The following is a 19,973-nucleotide window of genomic DNA, read 5'->3' on the forward strand; positions in this document are numbered from 1 at the left end:
GACCCATGACAAGATATGACTATGAATGTTCACGGTGTAGCCTTCGATAATGTGTAGATTGAATTGGCAGATCACGATATGTGAAATTTATGTACAAGTCCATGAGTGAGAAACCCATGACATCTTCTGTGAAAGTCCGCTAAGACAGTGAATATGTGATTTTATATGTTGCCCTTGTGGCGTATTCTGTTTAGCCCTTGTGGCGTATTCTACTGAGTTTGTATAGTAGAATGCGATTTTCCGCCCTTATGGTATCTTCTGGATAAATTTTGACTGTTCTTTGATAGATATTGTTATGATAAGGTTATGATACGTTCGAAGTTCAATTGGTTGAATTAGTTCTATGATATAATTGGATAAATTTTATGGGAAGTTCTTGAAAAAGAAGTGTGTACTTGTATGTTAAAAAGAGAATGGGGTATTGACTGTCTTCAGACGTACTAACCTTCAGAGTGTAAATACTACAATAAAATATAGAATTACGAGATTGTATCTGCAAGTGTACAAGTCTAGTTGTATTATAGTTTTACAACGGAGTGGGTGAGTACTCTGAGGATCGTACTCAAGGGAGGCGAGCGCTAGATCAATTTTAACCTAAGCACTAAAAGATCTAATTAGTATTTTGGATTCAGTTATAATACGAAGAATATAAAATAAAGGATTTTTTGAGGTTTTTATAATAAAAATAAAACAACATAAAAAGATAAAATTCAAGAGATTAAAAAAGAATAATAATTCAAATCTGATTATGGGTGATTAGCTTGCTTCGATTATCTCTATCAACTATCACTTCAGGTTCCTCGTCAATCAACTAGTCGCTACCCTAGTAGGATCTTTCGATCTTCTACTAACATAACGAGTCAGCAAGAACTACTTATCTTTCGACTTCACAGTCTAGACTGGTTTGGGGTTAAGGTGTTTACGGATGGGTAATACCAATTTTGGGTTAATTCCCACTTTGGTAACTTCTCGGGGTTGTCAGGCCTAGGGTTTATTTCAAATTTTCCCTTTCCCAAACAACTAAACCGTTGAGTAGCCGTACAAAATAGTTAACAGATCATACATTCACTCGCTAATACCTCATAGAATGATTAGTTCCTTATATGTTCATAAACAATATATAATTGATATAAAGAGAAAACATGCAAATTAAATTGACAAGATAGAGTAAATGAAAGAGTCTGATTGTATTGATATTAAGTGCAAATCCACAGAGTTGAGTGAGTCCACAATCAAAATATCTTGAAAGAGAACAAATAAACCAAACTTTAAAAACTAAGAAAGAAAGAAAACAAAACTAAATTTAATGGAAGAAACTAGGTTAATGGAAAAGTGTCTTTAACATGTGTCAAATGAGCTTATTTATACCCTTCAGGTCGTCGTTTCCTTAACCCTAGGTCAGCTTATGTTCCCGAGCTTTAAGTTTGATTGTGTAGACCAAAACGCTCTTACTTCATGTCTAATTTCCATCTCAGAGTCAATGCCATGACACACCAGGACCTGTGTCACGACATGACAAGTAGTATGCTCATTTGTAGCCATCTTTAAGGGTATGTCGTGACACCCTCAGTCTGTGTCGTGAAACCCTCAATCTGTGTTGCAACATCGAAGGAAGACTTGAGTTTTCTTCATTCTGTTCCCTATGTTGTAACATCAATCCTCTCTTGTTGCGACATATTGTCCAATATCATTTTAAAATGCCTTCTAATGGCCTTCTGCACATTTACAATGTATGTTAGCTCTTCCTAAGGCCTCATTCGACCCTTAAGGTTAATAAAAGACTCAGTTTGTACAATTTATTGAATGTAAGTAAAACTAAAGAAACTTAGCTAAATTGTAATGAAAATGCTTGTATTCAAGCTCCTTAAGTGTGAAAACTAGTTTAATCTGCTACACTGAATTTCGGCAGATCAGGTATTCGTCATGGTAATCTGATTGTTTTGAATATGGGTGCATTCGTAATTATGAAAGACTTCGAAAATTGTCAATTTGAGTTCGTCTATGTTATGCAGTGCTGAAATCTGAGTATTTGGTATCTACCATATCTAAATAGTATTATGTCTTACTCTGGAATCTTATGGAATTTGAATTGTTTGTCATTTAGGGTAGATTTGTGTTTTGCAACAAAAATGGGGGTAATTATTTTGAATGATTTGGATAAATCATTGCCAGTATAAGCATGTATCAAATTTGAACTAGAAAATGATTTGATTTGGTAAACTAGTGGTATTCAACCACAAGCGATTCTAGGGGAGCCGGCATGGGCCCCAACCCCTCCTAAAATGAAAAATTGCCATTTAAGCCCTCTAATTTTTTTTAAAATTTTAAATTAGTAAAGGTAAAATTCACTTTGGCCCCCTAAAATTATAAAAATTCAATTTAATACTTTAAAAACTATAAAGATATAGACTATAAAAAATTAAAATTTCATTCGGGCCCCCTAAAAAATTATTCTTGCTTTGTCCCTGTATCGAACTTATTGTGTGAATCCATCAAGTATGAAAGAATCTGCCAATAAACAATATTCGTGAACAGTCGTTCTATAATAAGTGTATGTGTGAAGAGATGGTCTATATGAAGTGAGTTCTGAAGGTATATTCTTTTGACAAAAATACTTTTGTGGTTTTAAGAGAAAAAATAGATTAATGTAATGTTTAGAATGATCTTAAGTCAGTCAGGTAGTTAAGAGAAAACTGGCATGCTAAAAGTATGAAAGTTAGCATGTAAGTGTAAGCCTGTAATTGTGAAAGCATTCGTCGAAACAAAAATAATTGGTTAATAAGGGTAGCTGGCGCACAGATGTTCTTCAAATATTATTAAAGTATCTGCCAAGGTATTTATGTTTCAAGTACTGATGAGATGGGATTGCGCCAAGAGGGACGATGCCAAGATTACGCCAAGGAAACAGCGCACCGGGTTATAATACATATAGTGGAAAAGTGGTGTATTGTAGGATTTCACCCTAATGAGTCTGTGTTTAATAAATGTTTGTATTGTAAAATATTTAGTGAAAACCATGATGTAATATTTTATTCTTAAATACTTTCCTTTGTTTTCCTGAAATTGAGTCTTTGAGTAAAGTAAAAAAGTAATATGTTTTAAGTAAGGAGTATTTGTCAATAGTTTTGAAATTTTGTTAATTGGGTCGGGTTGAAGGCATTACAAAAGGGGGAGTACGACTTAACACCTTAGCTTTCAATTGATTATACCAAAAGGGAATATGCCTCTCTCCTTATCCTTTAAGGGTGTAAGGGGGACGAGTCCTCGCATATTATCTAATTCCTCAATAGGGACAAGACCTCACACCTTGGCCTTCAAATGATTCTATCAAAATGAACGAGACCTCTCACCTTATCCTTCGAGGGAATAAGGGGACAATACCTTACACCTTAGCCAATTCCTCAAGTGGGATGAGCTCTCATACCTTGGCTTTCGATTGATTCTACTAAGAGGGACGATCGAATTCGGTGATTAGATTGGGTGTGAGGTGTCACAAATATTGTGGAAAATGTGACCACAACCGAACAAAACACTAGCAATGATTCATACTTGAATGAAATCCAAAACCTCTCATCCAAATTTGTAGACACAAACACCCTTCTTCGATTTGATTTTTGGAAATCTAATGTAACTTTCAATTTACATATATCACCCTTAATTTTTTTATATGTACAAACCATTGAAAGTTGAGCGCACTGTATAAAATAAGTCTTTCTTATCACATTCTAGTGAACAAGGACCCGTTTTTATATAATGTAACTTATGCCTCTTATTGAAAAGAGATTCTTTAAAAAAATGACCACTTTCCTTCTAAACAACCATGGCTATCGCTTTAGTATTAACTCCAAATCTCCTTCATCATCAAAGCTAAAAAAGAACATGTTTTTTTTCCTAGCATCCTTAATCTTAAACTTCTTATTACATTTCCATAAGCCTTTAAAGTGAAATATGAAACTATCTCAAACTTCAGAATAGTAAAATGGGTCAATCGGTCGAGTCAGCCCAAAACGGGTTTGGGCTTGTAAATTATTTTGGAATCGAGCCATGTCTTGGCTTATGTATGGATTTACTTGCATGCAAGGTGTTAAAAGAAATAATATCATTCAAATTTAATAGAGTTATTTTTTAAAATATGTTAAATCCAAGTTGTTTATGCAATAGGTACATGTGTTTAAAATTTGATCCAAGTATTTCAGATGTGCTCAATCTCACATTCGAGTTAGGATTTAATGCCTTAATGGTCAAGATGACAGAAAGACTTGATTGATATAATATTGATATTATGATGACTTAATAAAAAAATATTTTAAAATTTGAACATCAATTTCAAATCTAGACCATAATTTGGTGATGCCTAGTGCAATTAACCTATTTTATATATTAATTGTTTAATTAAATATGTATATTTTGTTAAGCAATAGGTGCGTACCTTGTGTATTCAAGTTTTTAAAGTATTGTAAATTGATATATTTTTTAGTCACTGACAATTACTTTTATGCACATATATCATGTTATTTTCAGGTTTGTGTTTTAATTATTTCAGCATGGAGTCTTAATTAAATTTATATTTTTAATAATTGACCTCACTAATTCTGTGTAGAATCCAATTTCGATGATATATCGTATTTTTGGATCATATTTTAAAATGTATTGCTATTTGCAAAGTGTGGAGCAGGCGTGTGTGAAAAAAAACAGACAGAAAATTTAAAATCCTAAGAAAAGAAATAAATAAAATTCACATTGAAAATAATATGTATATATATAAGGTAGTATATACAAATAAGTAGAAATAAAGGAAAAGGCAAGAGTTGATTTACATTCTTTTAGAGCGTGGGGGGCAAAACAATTATAAATCAGCTTTCTTTCATGTTTCCCACCAAAGTTCCATTGAATATATTAATGTGATCATACCTATTGTTCTTGCCGCCATCATAGGTTATACATAAATAAAAACCAGGAAGCTTCCTCCATGGTGTCATTCTATTTCTTATTATGTTGTACCAACAAATCAGGCAATCTCCGAATCTTTATAAAGATGCCACTGTCTGTTGGCATTTCAAAGCGACTGTTGTATGGGGGCACACACAATTTACCTGAATTGCTAGGAAATTTAGCAGCATTGGCCATATTATAGAAATCAAGTTATGACGCTGCTTCAACTTTTGACTCTTTCAAATCCATGCCCACAATATATTTTTCTTTTTTTTTCAAATTGATTATTGGAACTTTCTGAATTTTATCTCTTCCACTTTACTCTTAATTTTGTTTTCCTTACATTTCTTTTTTCTTTAAAAAAATCATAATATTAATTTTATTTTAATTTAATAATAAAATATAAATTTATTTTTAAATTAAAAAAAATGGGTCGGGGGTGAGAAAAGCTCAATCATGAATACCTCTGGCCTTGCTTGTTTGATTTTTGTTAAATTATATCTAATTCAATTGTAAGCCTTCACGCTAAACATTGTTGAAACACTTTCCATGAAAAGGACGTCTAAAATGAAAGACAGAAAATATCAGGAGAATCAACAACATATCATCTAGCAATAGACGCCATTAGAGAATCACTCAAAACACAGCTAATTAATTTGAAGGAAGAGAAAACACGGACCACTCAAAGTTGAATTGGATATTCTTAAATCCCCCTCTTAAGACAAAAAATGTAATAATTAATTATTTGCAAGTGATAGGGTTTAGCCATAAGGCATCAAGCAATGTAAGGTCCCTTCAACCACACCAAAAAGTGTTCCGACTTTCCATGGTTTATAATATAGTCAAACCATGAGTTTATTCTGCCTGCAGACATAGATTTTGCACCAACTTGGTCTTATCTCAAAACCAAAATCTACTTTTTTTTTTAAACTGGGTAATGATATTTAATTCAGCCATCAGTACCAACCCTTTTAGTCGAATTAGATCATGAGAGAATCTTAAGGCAAGCAACAAATGAATGAAGAAGAACCCATTCTCCATATTTTAATATTAACAAGAAAAGAATGCATAATCGATATGTGTTAGTGGGACAGTTAAGGGCTAACCCAACTGTGGCTTAAAACCCATATTGATGGCGTGGTGGGGTAGGGAAAGGTCTAAAGGTTCTATTTTCATCCAATATTGAACCTTTGAATGGATGAAGGGATATGTTCAGCTTCCAATTGTTAATGGGTATCACATTTTCATTGCCATTTCCTTTGCTTTTGACTCACAAAAAAGTTGGAACAACGGCAAAGGCATTGATTTTTTTTTCCCAAGGCATTTCTTAGATATGCGGATGGGACATGGGACTTGGGAGTTAAAGATCACCAAATCTTTAATTATTGTGGGGATTCCTTTAGATTTATTGAACCAACTTGCTTATCTATCCTACGACTATTAGATTTGAATCTCAAGTTTTTATATTTAAGTAACTTAGAGGAATCTCATTTATATATCCGTTTGGAAAGTTGAAATTATTAATTAATAAAAATAACTAATAGCAAGGCTTCGACATACTAATTTTACTATGTCAATTTATATTTAATATCTTGTTACTCTATATTATTTCAAATATTTGTATTTATATTTATATTTAATAAATCTCGACAATCATTTATATAATAACACGTAAAATTATTAATTTATACATGCTCGATTTATGACTAGTTTAGACTTATATTTATTGGTATCAGCGCGTATCGATGAAAATATAATAAATGCACGTAAGGTGTCAAGGGCTATTCTAGTGATGTATAATTGTGTGGTTAATTGTCCATACATTAAAAAATTATTATCATTAGTTATTAGAAAATAAATTATTATAAAGCCTCGGTACCGTTTGGTTTGAAAGATCTAAGTTTGAGTTTTTCTATTCGTAATTGTGCTACGTGGGTTTTAAACCCATCATATGCAATTGTACATGTGTGGGTTTTAGTCTCGAATCATTTTCTTCTCTTATCTATTTGTGCTTTTTAATGGTTTGATTCTATTTTATAATTGCTCAAATATGTATTTATACTTCCATTATATTTGTACATGTACATTTTTTTCATGTATAGTTAACTTTATTTATTCTTTCAAAATAAGGTAGTAACACATGGTAAATCTTTAATCTCATTTTCGAATTTCTTTTAGTTTTTGTGATTGTTTTAGTTAAAATATGTTTTAAGTCTTTACACTCTTTGTAAATTTAAAAATTAGTCTATGTACTTTTTGTAATACCCAATTATTGTGGGCCCGCATACAGAAATAATAAACCAAAAAAAACAGAAAATAAAAAATAAATAGTCCATTTTTTGTATGTGGCCCAATTTCACCAGCCTAATTACCCTAAAACCCAAATTAGCCCAAAACTGAAAAATTTGGAAACCCTAGAATCTTTAGCTGCTGCCTCCAGCTTCCCACGAGCGTCGCCCCCTCCGCACGAATGTTGCAGCACGTTGCCCTCGCACAACCCACGTTCTCCAACACCCGTATCTGCAACAAATAAAACCACGAACAACAAATGGGGGCAAAAATTACAACGAAGAGGGAGTTTTCGAGAGTTTTTTATATTATTTTATTTATTTATTTATTTTGGCTATATAAAGCCAAATAAAGATCTGTAAAAGGGGTTTTTTTTACAAATGTTGTAAAAAAGAGAATACTGAAATACGAAAACAAGGAATCAAAAGAAAAAATAATTTTTAAAGGTGACTAATTTGCTACCGTTTTTTTTCTTTTCCTTTTCTTGTTACTGTTTTTTTTTCTTCTTTTATTTTCCTATTTGTTTCTTAAAATAAATAAACGAAAAGAAAAGGAGAAATTTACCTGTGTGGAGGAGACGACGGACTCTGCCCGAATCGAAGCCGAAGGGAGGCTTCAAGCTGCTGAGGTGGTTGCGGCGGCTAGGGGGTTTGGGTTAAGGAAAACCCTAGCAGAGAACCCCCCTTTTCCCTCTGTTGTTTTTAAAAAAAGGAAAAAGAAAATGAAATGGAAATGTTTTTTGAAGGAAATTTTGGTTTTAGTATTAAAACAAAACGGCGCTGTTTGGTAAGGGGAATCCGCGCGTCGACACGACCTGGTCCCAAGATCCGCGCATTTTCCTAATGGGAAACTTTCGCGATTGGTCCCCTTGTTTTTGTAGTGTGTCTAAATTAATTTTTTTATTTCTTTTAAATTTTGCAACATGTTTTATAACTGTTTCAATTTAATCCGTGTTACTGGCATGTTTTGGAGGGAGGGATTAATTTCCCTTTTGGTCCTCCACTGTTAATTGCGTGATCTATTTGATCCGTTGGCGTTTTATTTTATTTCAGATATGCCCTTGAATTTTCGTTTATTTTAATTTTAATCCTTAATCTGTCATTTTAGGTTTTCTTTTTATTTTAATATTATTATTTTATTATTATATTATTATTTTTATTTTTATTATTATAATTTTTATTTTATTTTTATTATAACCATGTATTTATGTAAACATTTTTTAAAAAATATGTATATTATTTTTATAATTTGTATATACATACATACTTACATTTTTTATATATATTTTACAATTTATATACGTGTCTATATATATATATCTAAACATTCTTGTCGAAACCACTTTTGTGAAAAACAAAAAATTTAGCTGTCGACTAAAAAAAAAATTTGGAGTCGTCACCGATCCTTTATTGGGGTGTGATTGGTACACCTTAAAACGATTTTGGTCTACGAGATTTGAGAAAATAGGTTTGGGAGTTGGTTACGCACGAGGAAGTGTTAGCACCCTCGTAACGCCCAAAATTGGTACCGAATCGATTGTTTAATTTCTTAATGTCGAATTTTTGAAAAGATTTTAAAATACGATCCTTTGAAAAGAAAATTTGAGTAAAATGAACTGGACGATGAGATTCACTTATTTCAAAGAAATAAATCGTCACACTCAGTAAGTTAGAGTGCAACATTTTAAATCCTCAAAATTAAATTTATCTCTTGACTTTTAAAACCTATGTATTTTGAGAAAGATTTCCGATTATCTGGGTCAAACGAGAAATCAAAACCCAGTAAGTTAGGGTTCGATTTCACAAAATTCCTAAAAATCGAATACTACCTTTTATTTTTACTTGTTAGAAGAATCCTCGTCTCGAGAAAATAATATGTCATATCCAATAAGTTAGGACATAACGTATTGAATTCCCGAGAATGAGCTTTTTATTTATGAAATGTGTATAATTTTATTGGAAAAGAGAGACTTGGCCACCTAAATTCAACGAAGAAAATGGAAACCAGTAAGTTAGGGCACAACTTTCTCGAGAAACTTTTGGATTCCGAGTATTTTGAAAACTTATAAATAAAGCAATTTCGATATTTTAATAAAACGTAATCTTTTAAATGAACGTATTGCAATTGAATGATAACGTATGACGCAAAAGGATAATTTGAAAATAAAGTATACATTAATGAGCAATGAATGATCAATAAATACAAACGAACGTAGCATCTATAATCTCAATTGTATATTAGGCCAATATTAATATCAACATTCAAAAGCCAATAAAAACGAGTTAATGCAAATGCAAACCAAATGTACAAAGTTTTGAAATAACTAAAAAAACAAATGGTGTGAAAGAAATGGAAATCCTAAATTAATAAAATAGGGTCTTAAGGTATAAATTATATATATGTAAAAATAAGTTTCCTTTTAAAAATATAAACACATTTAAAATAAGGCTTAGAGTTAACCATTATAAAGATACGAAAACAATAATATATAGTGAAAAAATAATTTATTATGAACTATATGTGAAAATAAAATAATATTACATGAAAGCTTTATCGTATAAAATTTTTAGACATAACAATGTATAAAGAAAATTTTATAATTAAATAAAAAAATATTTACAAGTTATAAAGAAATATATAAAACAATATGTGGTAAGATTACATAACAAATTTTAAAGTTTTAACGCATAATAAGTTTTAAAATACAGATACACAATAAATCCAAAATAATAACATAAAATGAGCCTAGAATGATAACATAGAATAAATTCATACCACTAACAATACACCATACTTAAAAGAAAAATAATGCATCACATTTAAAATGCTTAAAAGAAAAATAATGCATCAAATTTAAAATGCTTATGATAATTGTACATACAGTGTAGAAATGTATATAAAGAACAAACATATAAACAGTTATACAATGATGATGATAATAATAATAAATTGATTAATAAAAAAACACAAAAAGGATTAAATTGCAACCTGAACAAAATTAGTCGGGAAATAACATAAATAAAACAAAATAAGGACCAATGTGCAATGCGCGAATAACATGGAGGACTAGTCAGAAATATCCCCCGCCCTCTCAAAACCCAGCGTTGCATTGAATTAAAATGAAACAAAATTAAAATAAGAGATTAAATTCAAAAAGAAATAAAAGGACTGGATTGAAGTGCCCTTGAAAAGCGGAGGGGCCAGGGTTGCAAATAACCCAATTAACAGGAGCGCGCGGATCCCCATGGAGCGGGTCGGGTCGCACGCGGGTTGTTGGGTAATGGTCAGTACGACGCCGTTTATTACACTATAATACCAACTTTAAAACCCTAAAATCAGCAGCAGCTATAGTTTTTTTTACAAAATAAAATAAAATAACTAATAATATCTATCCCCTCCCCAGCGCCGCTTCAACATCGAAACCCCCAACCATATGGTTCCGATCGGAACCAAAGAGGGGTTCGACAGCAGCTTTAATCAGGTATGGGTTCTAATCTCCCTTTTTTCTCTTTTATTTTATATATATGCTTATATATGTGATTAATAACGAAACAGAAAAAGAAAGAAAAGCAATCGGAAAAAGAACAGAATGGAAAAGAGGAAAAAAAGAAAACCTTTTTTCTTTGTATTGATTTCGTGCGTAAAAAAAATCGAGTACATCCATGGGGTTTTATAACCCGAAAATAAAAATAAAAATAAAAAAAGAATACAAATTTCTTTTTTCTTTCTGTTTTCCTTTTTTCTCTACTTTTCTCTTGCTGTTTGTTTGTGTGCTGCACAGATACGGTCGTACGGAGGCCAGCTGGAGGCTTGTGGTGGCGCTACGTGCGTGAAGAGGTAGGGGCGCGTGGGAGGAGCGGACGTGTGTGTTGGCGTCGGCTGCTGAAGGGGAGTTAGAAACCCTAGGGTTTCTGTTTCCTGAAACGTAGTGGGCTATTGAGTGTTGGGCTTGTGCAACCGGGTTAGGTTAAGTTGGGCCATACAGGTTTAGTATGTATTGGGTTACTGTAATATGGACTTTTGGACATTTAATTTTTTGTTTGGTTTATATCTATTATTTTAAAATTGTTTTTTATATTTCTGATTTGGGCTGGGCAAATTTGGGTTGTTACAATTCTTTTATTTTATTTTTTCTTCATAAATATGTATGTACGTATACATTTTATAATGTTTATACAATTTCCATATTTTATAATCCATACATATATATACATTTTTTTATAATATATATATTCATACACTATTCAAAATTATTATAAATATATTTTTCGCATTTTTTTATATACATATATATTCATATTTTCATAATTTACTTATATATCATACTTTTATATATATACATATTTTATAAATACATATACACGCATAATTTAAATTAAAGTATTTGTTTCATGTTGTACATTAACTTTTTATCATACTTTTAAAGAAAATATATTTTGGTTTCGTCAAAGCATTAAAATCATCTTATTTTGTAAATTTTTAAAATATTTGACATTCATGATTATCGAGAAAGATTGTGTCCTAACTTACTGGATTTCGATTTTTTTCGATGAATTTAGATAGCCAAGTATTTATTTTGCAATAAAATCACACAGATTCAAAATAAAAAGTTTTTCTCGGAATTTCAAAATGTTGGATCTTAATTTACTGGATATGACATTTTGTTACCTTGGGTTAAAAATTTCTAAAACAAAGGCAATATTCTGTATTTGGGAATTTTGGGAAATTGAACCCTAACTTACTGGGTTTTGATTTTCTTCATTCGACCCAAATAATCGAATATCCTTTTCAAATTTAAATGCATGAGTTTTAAAAATCAAAAGACAAACTTAATTTTGAAGATTTAAAAATGTTGCGCCCTAACTCACTGGGTGTGGCGTTTAATTTCTTTGAAATAAGAATGTTTTGTTATTTTAATTCATTCGAGTTAAAAAGTTTTCTTTTAAAATCTTTTCAAATTTTCGATACCAAGACATTAAACAATCAAATTCGGTACCAATTTTGGGCGTTGCGAGGGTACTAACTCTTTCTCGTGCGTAACTGACTCCCGAACTTGTTTTCTCAAATTTCGTAGACCAAAATTATTTTTAAGGGGAACTGATCACACCTCAATCAAGGATCGGTGGCGACTCCAATTTTCATTTTAAAGTCGATCCACTTTTTTTCAAAAATATAAAAATGGTTTCGACACTTTTATTTTTAGGAATTTGTTCCCTTTACATTATAGATTTCAAAATTCAGGTTTAACTATTAATACTGTTTAAAATATTTTGTTAAATTTAAGTTCATTACAATGTCTTTTTTCTAGTTACATTACTACCAGTGAGTACTTTTTTATTTCAAAATGTTACACCAACCAAATTATCAAAAAAAAGAAGAAGTAACAATTAGACTTGAATTTTGGAATCTAAAAAGTAGAGGTACTAAATTCTTAGAGTTAAAATATAAAGATTAAATTTCAAAATTTTGAAGAGTATAGGGGTCTATGACAAATTTGAACTTTTTTTTTCCTCCACTAGATAATTTATCCAAATAGGAGCTCTTGTTATATATGTTTCTGATATTCTTCGTGGACAAAGGCCTGTCACCCACTTTCTCAAATTCCCGCTAGATTGAAGGGTTCAACTGTGGATTCATAGAGGCGGCAAATGGGCAAGTATGGATCAACTTTTTCAGATTTAAATTTTTTAGGCATGAAATTTTTGGGCTTGGACTCTCTTTTGGACTTGAATTTTTCAGGTTTGAATTCTTTTTTTTTTCTTCTCATGTAAATCAAGCCGTGGGTTTTGATGACTTAAATAATTTTGAAAATTTTAAATTTTAAATACTTTAATTTCTAATGTAATACCTTATTTAATTTTATACGATTACAACACAAATCAAATTTTTTATTATAAAAAATATAATTTATATATATTTAATAGAATTATTTATATAAAATAATCAATTTGCTAATTGCATGTAAATTTTATTATTATATGGTATGTATATGAATTGACGAAAATATCTTTTATTATTTATTATTATATTATATTGCCAAATAAATAAATTTTATCTTTTTTATTAAATTTATAAACTTAATATTCATATCTTAAAATATTTATTCTAAAACTCAAATATATTATACTAAGCCCAAACCTAAATAATATAGTCATTACTACCCAAAGTCAAAATAAACTACTTATAGCCCAAATATCGAGTATAAAATAAAAAAAATTAAACTTAATACCCAAATACAATTTGTAAAAGTTAAAAACCAATTCAAAATATAATTTAATAAAAATAATATTTTATTAATATATTAAAATTTTAATAATATTTTATGTATTATTAATCATATAAACATGTATTGAAATATACTAAATTACACATAACTATTGATTTATATCCTTTATTATAATCTATAATATAATAATAGTTAGTATATATATGTATTAATAGTTTTAGTCATAGTCATTGAAAAATAAGAAAAGTATGAACCATTGTGTGAAGGAGTACCACTCCTCGATCACCGACGTTGCGTGAGACAATTTTCATATTTATGATATTGGCAATTTATTGAACAATTTTTATGAGTTGTGTTGATTATATGGATGATATCTAACCCATCAATGAATATCATATCATTTGGAAAATCATATTTGGAGGATCATGTCGAATCAAATCACCCTTATCTATTCCCTTAATTCAAGGAAGTTGGATTGGATTAAATCGTTAATATCTCAACTGCCAAGAGTCCTTGTTTACTTTGTTTCTTATTATTATATTGTTTTGTTAGAAAAAATTCGAGTTGAAAACAGTTTTTTTGCACAAATGAAAAAAAGAAATTTGAAAACTAACTTGGTTTGTAATATTTATAGCAATAAACCCTAGACCGAAATCGTACATGTGTTTTCGGATAGATGGATTCTTGTCATTCCCGGTTTTCAACCAAATGACCTTCTCTGCTATTCTCGTACCACAAACTGCCTCGAGTGTGGGCTCGATCAAATTGAATCAAACACATAAACTAAAAATAGTTTTCTTTCCTTTTGGGGTGAAAACAAAAATCCTCTCTTCAAAATAGAAATCGACAAAATCGTTATTCCGGAAAATATATTTAATTCTTAGAGAATAAAAGTCTTTTTATTTTCGGGCAGAATAAAAATATCTGAAAGTTGTGTTAGTAGCCCTATTGGTGCTATTTATTTATAGAGAGCGAAGGTAGAACACTTGTTATAAGAATGATATCATAAGCCAAAACACATATGAGTGTTTGAGATGGTTATGGCAAGAAATTTCTTATATTATAAATCCTAAAAGAATATATTGTAAAAATAATTAGTTTATTTTATAAAGTTATAACAAAAATTATATTATTTAGATCCTAAAAAAATTCGAAAGTTATATAGTAAAGAAAATATATTATAAAAAATAATTTAAATGTTATAAAATATTTGTTTATAAAAATTTATGACCCAGAAACATAAACATAACTTATTTGTCCATGCTATATATTATAAAAACAATAACGAATTTTTTTTAACATAACTCAATTATAAAAAAAGTTAACTTTAAAAAATTATAACAAAAAAATATATTATTTATAAGAAGTGTTATGAAAGTTATTGGACAATTTATATATTATGAATTTTATATTATTTTTAATTATTTATATGTATATTCTTGATAATAAAAGAATATTTGATAGGCATGAATTAAAAAAATGAAACACTAAGATTGACTGTGAAATGAATGGTGTAATTTGTAATGTAGTAATTGTAGGTGCAGCTAATGTAAGTCGGGTGAAAGCAAATGACAAAGAGCTAGTTCAACAATGTCGACATATATGAAAGAGAAATAAGAGTAAAACCATGGCTATAACCCACAGAAAGTTCCCAAAACAAAAGTTGCATTCTAATTGCACACACACAAATGAGATCTAATCAATATAGCCCACTAAACAAACAGATAATAATTAACCAATCAGCAACTCCATCACGATAGACAGGTTAGATGAATCTCAGTATAGATGTTTAATGCAAAATCCATTGATGACTGGCTGAACCCATCATCCATCTTTCGAATAAATACATGTTGATAGGTACAAATTACATATGCCCGCTGCTCTTTTTATATGTTTCTTCTTCTTGTTATTTTTTGTGAAAGATTAGTAAGAATAATTGCTTTCAGAGGATGGGACCTTGCTATAGGCAATCAAATAAAAGACGTTCTCACGACATAAGCTGCTTTCAACCCAAGTTACGTCAACTAATATAAATTTGATATATTTTTTTAATGCGGTAGCTATATTATTTTTTGTCTAATCTAATACTTATGTTTGACCAAAATTATATATTTGGTATCTAAGAGGTAACGATATTAACATTTTAGTGCTTAGTTCAGATTTTTGAGTTGATTTGATGAAAGTTAATTACTAATATTATTAGGTTTGAATTTTTCATGATTATGTTAATAGAATAAATTTAGTGTTAATTGTAATTTTGTTTAATTTTACTTTTAATTTGTCAAATACAATATGATGGATTTGATTTAATTTGAGTTTTAAGGTTTATTTGGTGAAAGTTAATTTCTAATATTATTCTCTAATTCTGAATTTTCATTAAATTAATTCTAAAGCTCGAATTAAATACTAAAGTATAACTTTTTGTCAAAATATATAACTTTTGTCAAATACAGGTATCACATTGGACCAAAAAATAACACAAGTACCACATTAGAAAAAAGTGTCAAACTCAATTACCAATTTATGTATTAAGCCTTTTTAATACATGAAAATTTTATTTTAGGGTCTATTTAAACACCTTAAGAGTAATTAAATGAAAATGTATAGTAATTACCTTAGAAATGTTTGACTAAAAAGTAACAAGACTTAAAATCAAACAAATTTTTATAATACCTTAGTCTACAAAAGTATTCAACAACACCATTACTAATAAAATTAATAAGAAATATAACCATTCTAAACAATTTTATCTGATTATTCTAGCATTCCCTAACTCTCTCTAACATTAATCATATACTCATTGTTATTATCGGTTGATAATTGACCAATTATAAATAATTAATAATAAACATCATGTAATTTAATTAAATTTAGTATACATAAATTATAATAAATACTATGTAATTTAGTTAACTATTTAGTAAGTTAAAATATGTAAAAAATTATCTCTCATCAATAAAAATTTTAAATTATTTAAAAGCGATTAATAAAATAACATATAATCATATTTTAAAAATTAAAATACTAGTATTGTTGTATAAAAATAATTATTTAAACGTAAATGATGTATCAATATGTTCGGAAAGCTATAGGGCAATTGAATTTGAGTGCAATTGTTTTTAATTACTAACGTAACTACTTCCATTCACACCCTCCCATAAGAATAGGAGAGTGTAATTGAGATGTTCAAATTGAATTCAATCTAATGGGACTTGCTAATTATTTTATGATAGTAAAAATACAATTTCATCATTTTAATAGCCTATATCTTTATAAGTTTTAAATGATTAAATAAATTTTTTATTTTACATTTACTAATTTAAAATTTTAAAAGGCCTAAATGAAAAATTTTCTATTTTACGGGGTAGGGCCCTTGCCAACCCCCTAACTATGCCCCTGTTAATTACAATAGTTACGTAAACATGTCATAAATGTGTAATTACAAACAACATCCAAATTTAATTATTATGTGGCTTTTCAAACTGTGTCCATATATATTAAAAGATGACATTAAAGACAAATTATAAAGCACCACTTTTCTAAATACAATCAAAATAAAATTATATTTAAAAAACTAAAAAATGTTAACATGCTAAAAATAATTAAAATAATATATAATTAAATAATAAAAACTAATAAAAATATAAAATAATTAAATTTCCCATATTGGTCTTCTTTAATCTTATCATCTTCGCCATCATATTCGATTGATTTTGGTTCTTATGTGGCTAACTTGTTCAACTTCTCATGCTATTAATTACTTTAACTAAACAATTTAAAAATTATATAAAAAGTAATAAAAAAATGTTATTGTAAATTGGAGTTGCAAATTAACTAAATAATTATTCAAGACCTCATACTATCGAGACCACAAGCCTAATATGTATAAGACATCTTCCACTTACACGTCTATAACAATAAAATAACAATAAATTTACTAAATTCTAAAGAACTCGGAATCAATGCATAAATAACACATGTCACATTAAAAATAATTAACAACAATCCTTTCACATCCTTTGAAAGCCTATAGATATTAGGATAAAACACTAGACAAACTCCCTCCTCTAATACTCTAAACTCTCTCTCATTCCCTCTTTCCTTCTAATCCTCTCTAGACGTCCACGTTCTAATCATTTTAGTTCCCATACGACACTTCATCCTTCATATGAACCATCACAAATTACTACAACTTCCTCCTTAATTTCTGACAGCTGTATATTTTTTTCCATGTTAATAACTATTATCTTTATTTATATAGAAGTTTTTTTATTTTATATACGGATTTTACTCATACAACATTTTATTCAGTAAAATTACTTTTGATAATTGAGATTTTAAAGTAACGAGATGATGATTCATATTAAAATTTCAGTATAAAGGTGCCTTCAATCAAATGTCAAACACATGAACACTCAATGTCTGTCCAACGCCAGGACAATCCAACAACCAACATATACTAAATTCGAAATACAATCAAAGAAGAATTAAAATACATGAACAGCTTGATTAATGAGTACATTTTCCATAATTTTTTTAAGAAAAGAAACATAAAAAATTATATAATAAGAACACCGGGAAAATATTAACTTGTCGGCAGATTAAGTTATCATCATCACCCAAAGCTAGCTGAAGCTGTAGCAGCATCTGCAACAAGTGCATGCTATGATAAGTATTTATACACCCAATGATTGTCTAAAACTGATTGTTGATCATCAATACTAGTGATATAAATACATACACTATCTGTCAACTTAAATCTTGAATGAAAATGTACCTCTATAAATGAAGCACATTAAGAAACTGATACACTGGCTCGGCTTCATGTTTCTTGCCAGCAACAACATATAATATAGAATACGTTAGGGCTTGCGTTGCCCCTCCAATTTATTACCCTTGCCTTGAAGCTCTGGATGGATCTTCCTTTTCAACATCCTCTTCATCATCTAAGTAACCAAGTAACATTTTGTTTTAATCAACTAAATTCTGCTTAAAAGAAATCATAAAAGTAAGGTTTTAAGACTCACCTGGTTTAGCATTTTGATGGGACGTGAATCCTTTCCAGCATGGGGAATGAATTTTTTGGCAAAAGAAGTCCCTTTTTTCGTAGGAAAAGAAGCCTTTTCGCAAGGATTTAACTCTAAATCAAGATGGGTGGCCTTGGCTTTCATGTCTGAGTCCTGGTAAAAGAGGTCTGCCAACGTAGTTCTTCTTCTCAGCTTCTCAGAATGATCCTCAACGACTTCCAAGTTAAACTTGATTTCATTGTGAGTAGAATCCTCCACAATGTCCTCCAAACTGTGGCCAAGCAGCAGTGGGTTCACTTCGTCGTAACTATTATTGTCGACATCATCATCATCTTCATCATTGTTGTTAGAGAATCGTTCTTCTTCTTCGTCGTCGCTGCTTTCAGGAGGTAAGTGGTCATTTATCTCACCTAAGGATTTCAAAGGATCGAAACCGAATGTTCCAATTGTTAGAACGCCATATCGCCAACCATCCAGCAGGTCGAACAGTGCTACTTGTTCGAGTAAGGCTTTTGAATTTGTGTCAATTGCAATGGAATCAGTCTTCTTAACATTTCGAACCAGCCCATCTGCAGAAAATTGAAGTTTTCTCATCATCATACTATTAAAAAACAATGGCAATACTGTGAATGCCATATGAATTAAAAACAATACTGAAAGAGATCATATATATGAATAGGAAACTTGTACAACGAAAATTTATCGTCAGTCTTAAATATCTCAGAATATTTTTGATTTAGTTATAAAAAGAAGTAGCGAAAAATGTTAAGAAATCAAACCTTTGAGAACGTTATGAGGGAACCTCTTGTGCAACCAGTTGAAGATCTATCAAAGAAATCATCATCAAACAAAAAAATCTCAGAGGAACTCATTAAAGGGGAAAAAGGACGTAACAAAATATGTGTATGTTGGTCTAGTTACCTTCATTTTTCTCAGCCAATGTGGAGCGAATCTAGTGAGGGGTTGTAGAATATTGCTCCTGATGTAGGAGAGGTGAAGGAATTATAGTCGGCAAAAAGCAAGGGGGCATAGGTTAAGGAGTTAGGGTGCCATGTGGCAAAAAAGAAAGTAGGATAATGTGATGGCCCGTGCATAAGATTGCACGATTTGCTCGGTTAAAATTTAAGCCTTTGATAGAAGGCATCCATCATGTCACTATCATGGATCTTTCTGGCTTGATAGATGTTGGCAAAATTCTTTGTATGATGTGCAATATTCCATCTCTCTATTCAGCAATTCGTTTTTATATTTTAAATATGCTCGTAGCTTTTATCTTTATCATTGGTTAAACCATTAGTCTAGTGACAAAATTTGTCTACCCATGTGATAATTGCATATCGAATAAAAACTTTGATTCTTATCTAATTAACTTATCTAAAAAAATATTATGTGTCTAAATCTTCTTAAATTCGTACTACTATCCAAGAATCGATGAACAACATGCATGTTAATACTCGGTTGCCATGAACCTACACTTCAGCTACATTCTTAACAACCAT

General features: G+C 30.0%; 1 protein-coding gene and 1 long non-coding RNA gene across 2 annotated transcripts; one reads left to right on the top strand and one right to left on the bottom strand.

Moving 5' to 3' along the window:
- The first annotated feature begins 10,140 nt into the window (after positions 1–10,140).
- Positions 10,141–11,296, top strand: LOC107900271 (uncharacterized). The gene is made up of 2 exons (XR_001684857.2): positions 10,141–10,702; positions 11,003–11,296. It is a non-coding gene; the product is annotated as an uncharacterized lncRNA (long non-coding RNA).
- A 6,538-nt stretch (positions 11,297–17,834) lies between these two features.
- Positions 17,835–19,563, bottom strand: LOC107900959 (protein TILLER ANGLE CONTROL 1). Its single transcript, XM_016826762.2, has 5 exons — positions 19,396–19,563; positions 19,254–19,299; positions 18,475–19,043; positions 18,225–18,393; positions 17,835–18,094 (listed from the first exon to the last, which is right to left on the bottom strand). The coding sequence occupies exons 1-4, from the start codon at positions 19,399–19,401 to the stop codon at positions 18,310–18,312; spliced, it is 705 nt and encodes a 234-aa protein (XP_016682251.1). The 5' UTR covers positions 19,402–19,563; the 3' UTR covers positions 17,835–18,094; positions 18,225–18,309.
- Between the last annotated feature and the right edge of the window lie 410 nt (positions 19,564–19,973).

The sequence above is a fragment of the Gossypium hirsutum genome, chromosome D08, assembly GCF_007990345.1.
Source record: "Gossypium hirsutum isolate 1008001.06 chromosome D08, Gossypium_hirsutum_v2.1, whole genome shotgun sequence".
NCBI lineage: Eukaryota > Viridiplantae > Streptophyta > Magnoliopsida > Malvales > Malvaceae > Gossypium > Gossypium hirsutum.